Genomic DNA, 4,341 nt, shown 5'->3' on the forward strand with positions numbered 1-4,341 from the left:
AGGAAGGAAGGAAGGAAGGAAGGAAGGAAAGAAGGAAGGAAGGAAGGAAGGAAGAGAAAAAAAGAAAGAAAGGAAAGAAGGAAGGAAGGGAGGGAGCTTCAGGAAATTAAAGGTAAGGGTCAAGCAAAGGGCAGAAAGACTCTCAAAATGGCAGGCTCAGTGGGCAGCTGGGTGGCTTAGTGAATTGAGAGCCAGGTCTAGAGACAGGAAGTACTAGGTTCAAATCTGGCCTCAGACACTTCCTAGCTGTGCAACCCTGGGCAGGTCATTTAACTCTCATTATTAGCCCTTACTTTTCTTCTGCCTTAGAGCCAATGAACAGTACAGATTCAAAGACAAGATAAGGATTGCAAAAAAAGAAAAAACTCAGAACTTCCCAAGCTCAAATAAGTAAATTTGTACACATTGATGGAATAATTTAGTTAGATGCCTAAACACTATAGTCACCTCCAAAGGGTTGCACAACACTTTTAGGTTTACCAGGCATTTTTAGTGGACCCTCACTACAATCCTGTGAAGTAAGTGCTACCACTCTCTCCATTTTACAGATGAAATTGAGACCAAGAAAGATTCAATGACTTTCTCAGGGTCACAGAGCCATGTAGGTGAAGCAAAATTGAATTCAGATCTTCCTGATTCCACATCCAGATTATGGTGGTATATTCAGAAATGACTGTGGTGTAAAAATAAAAGGCATTTTAAAATTTCATGGTAAGGGAAGAATCATTTGACTCTTTACTTCTTTTGGGGACAGCTTTGCCAAATCTAAAAAGCTTCTTAAGGACTATGCATCTTGGAGGAATAGAAAGAGGAGAAATTCATACCAGCAAGACACAAGAAAGATGGAAGTTGTAAAGAATATTATCACTTCAGGACTTGGAAAAATTGGGTCCCACTGTTGGGTATCTCTTAATATCCATTTAGTATTCACAGGGTGCATGGCCAATGTCATACAGGAGGCAATTAAATATTCCAAAGATCCCTAATTTGGAACTCCTAAAGCAGAAGAGCTAGAAAAGACAGAGGGGCAAAGATTTATCTACTATGTCTCTCTTCTTCTGTCCCCAGATTAGCGAGACCTCATAACTGTCCTCCAAGTAATTTTTATCTGAGGCTACTGGTTATGCAGAGACCCATCCAGAAAGTCTTCAAGATGTCTACTGAAAGTAGCCCATCTTGTCATGTCATCCTTCTAGCTTATTGTTCATTCTTCATTTTGAAGAGGACCAATGACATTATGGAAGATGTCTTTTGACTCATGAGAGAATTGGAATTAAGGGAGGCTGAGTTGCACAAAGTCATCAGCCTCATACTCTCTTCTAGAGCCATTAAATTCCAGCAGCAAGACAAAAGTCAGGATGACTGGTGATGGCCCAGGATGCAGTGGATGACCTTGGGTTTTCAATGTCTGACTGAGCTCTAAGCCCTCCATGGTGTCTTTCATGATTGCTGGAACAAATTATCTGCTCCTTCTGCCAAGGGAAGTCTGCATATGCTCGGGAGCAGACATCCCCCTAAGACACTGATGGGTTTGAGGTCTGACAGTTACCTTCAACTCAGTTTAGCCAGTCGGCCAAAAGAGTTTTCTAGCTTCTTGGAGCCACAGGCTCATCTACTTTTATGTCTAGCTGTCTACCTGTCGATGAACTCTAAAACATTACAGACATACATTTGATGGTGCCCTGACAATATGACTCAAATCCCTAAATGTCAACAAACACTCATTAAGCATCTAATACTATGTGTAGAGCACTAATTCAGCCTCTTTACTCCCACATTCCCAGTGACCATGTCTTTACATGATTGGCATCAAGATATCCCTATATTGAGACTTTGGGCAAGTCACTTAATCCTAATTGCCTAGCCGTTACTGCTCTTCTGTCTTGGAACCAATACTTAGTATTGATTGATTCTAAGGCAAAAGATAAGTATTAAAAAAAAAAAAAAAGACATTCCTAAAATCAGGCACACACATCTTAGTCAAAAGTATATAATTTCTGTGGCAGCTGAGTAGCTCTGTGGATTGAGGGCCAGGCTAGAAACAGGAGGTCCTAGGTTCAAATCTGGCCTCAGACACTTCCTAGCTGTGTGACCCTGGGCAAGTCACTTAACCCTCATTGCCTAGCCCTTACCGTTCTTCTGCCTTGAAACCAATACATAGTATTGATTCTAAGATGGAATGTAAGGATTAAAAAAAAAAGCATCTAATTTCAATTTTCTGAATCCACAATTTATAAATCAGCTATCATAATAGACGATACCACAATTTTCATCACCAAATGTATTTCATAGTAACATATTTAAAAATTATTTCCAAAATATAAAAATAAAATTGACGCTTCTTTTAATCAATTACCTTAGCTTATGCAGGATTTTTTTTTTCTTAACACCACCCGATTAGGAAAACAAAATGACAGATGGGCAATCCCAAACCCAGAAATAAACATCCGCTACAACAAAGTAAGGTAACTGCCAACAGCCGAAATGTCATCCTGATCAGTCATCCCTTTTGGCTTGGGCTTTCATACTTGCCAGTACTTGAATACTCTGAACATGACCACCAGAAAACAAAAAATAAGGACACACCTGTTTAATAGGAATCAGCTTAAGGAACTCCGTGGAGGGAGAAAGAGAAACATCAACTTATACAAGGGGCCAGCTTTGGGCTATGTTATCCAGTGAAGAGAACTCAGTGGTATAGGAAGTTAGGTCCTATGCTTGGGGGTTGACAATCTCCTAAGTCACTGATGGGTGACACAAGAAGGGTATGAGGAAGGGGGATGGGAAATATCAGCTATTCAAATGAGGTGTATCCCAGGAAGTAGAGCACAGACCCAGGAGTCAGAAATCTTGGGTTCTTTTCCTAATGCAAACACTTTCTCACTAACCCAGATAGAGCAACCTTGTACACACTTGGCTGTGTAGTACTTTTTAAAAGTTACTACATTCATTTTATTGGACAAGGTGAACCTGAGTGTGCCTGAGAAGCACAGAATCTTAGGAGAGGAAGTGATCCATGAGGTTATTCTGGTCATTCACACTATCAAAGGAGGAAATGAATATAAAAGTGTTTTGAACTTCTTAAAAGGTCCAATGAGTTATTAGAGGGCATAAGTTGAAATCTTCTTTTTCAGGGCAGCTAGGTGGGTTCAAATTTGGCCTCAAATACTTCCTAATTTTGTGAGCCTGGGCAAGTCACTTGACCCCGATGACCTAGGATTCCAAGATAGAAGGTAAGGGTTTGTTTGTTTGTTTTGAAGAAAGAAAGAAATTCACTTCTGCCACAGGCTACAAACGTGACCTTGGGCAAGTCACCACCCCCTCAGGCCTCTGTTTCTTCATTTGTAAAATAACCACTGGGTATGAATGGCTTCTGAGGGTCTCTTCCTGCCCTAAATCTATGATGATGGGGAAGTTATGATTTTCTTCAGGCAGCACCATTGTAGTAGGCGATTAGGAGAGCAAAAGTTAGATCAAAGGATTTGTATCAGCAGGTGTCCCAAGCTTCTCCTCTCCCCACTTCCCTCGTTCCTCTCCAGAGGGAAGTCGGGTGCCTTAATTTAATAAATGAGTCTAATCCTAGCCCTAAACTACGGAAAGGGTCCTGGGCCAGGAAATGGTGCCCAGGATGTCAGCTCCTGGTGACCACCTTAGTTCCTGAATTTCTTCGGTATCCTCTCTTTCATCCCCCGCCCGTGCCAGGGCGGGTAGGGGAATCCTTATACTCTTGGATAAATCCCAGTCCCAATGTGCCGGAAGGTGCCCTGAGCCATCTCATGAGAGCCCTTGGGGGTCGTCTTTGGTTCTCGAGTCTCTAGGGCATCCCTATCCCCCACCAGGAGCGCTCACCTGCTCGTTCCAACGATGCAGCTGGCTGTAGCGCACCTTGCAAAAGAGGAACCCTTCCAGATACACCGAGTACAGCTGAAATCACACACAGACACACACACAGACACAGACATAGACACACACGTTAGCTGGGAAAAAGAAGTCGGGCTGCTGGGTCCGAACTGCTTCCGTCTCCCCCCAGTCCCAAGATCCACGCACCACGTAGCGACCCCCGAGTGTGTCCAGCCGCTGCTGGGACACTGGGATGCTGAAGTGCATCTTCATGGTGCTCCGCAGACTTGGCCGAGGTGGAGCGCTGCTGAGGCTCGGGTTCCTTCTCTTCTCCGGGACCCTGTGCTGCACCCAGCGCCTGGGCGCCAGCGGCTGCCTTTGCATGCCCACGGGAGGGCGGAGCGGGCCTCTCTTCTCCTCCCCTGAGGAAGGGGAGGAGGTCCGCTCCAGGTGATGCGGGCAGGACCCGACTGGAGCACCGCCTCTTTCCCTGGGCTCAGG

At 44.2% G+C, this 4,341-nt stretch overlaps 1 protein-coding gene across 1 annotated transcript in view; it reads right to left on the reverse strand.

Annotated features, from left to right (window-relative positions):
- The window catches only part of SNX31 (sorting nexin 31), a 90,355-nt gene extending 86,242 nt beyond the window's left edge, over positions 1-4,113 (reverse strand). Inside the window, exons 1-2 of the mRNA XM_044683958.1 lie at positions 4,048-4,113; positions 3,837-3,924 (exon numbers count right to left, since the gene is read on the reverse strand). Of these exons, the coding sequence (XP_044539893.1) occupies positions 3,837-3,924; positions 4,048-4,113 (154 nt within the window). The remainder of the gene's footprint in view (positions 1-3,836; positions 3,925-4,047) is intronic.
- Positions 4,114-4,341: the final 228 nt, after the last annotated feature.

Source organism: Gracilinanus agilis, chromosome 1, assembly GCF_016433145.1.
Source record: "Gracilinanus agilis isolate LMUSP501 chromosome 1, AgileGrace, whole genome shotgun sequence".
Classification (NCBI taxonomy): Eukaryota; Metazoa; Chordata; class Mammalia; order Didelphimorphia; family Didelphidae; genus Gracilinanus; species Gracilinanus agilis.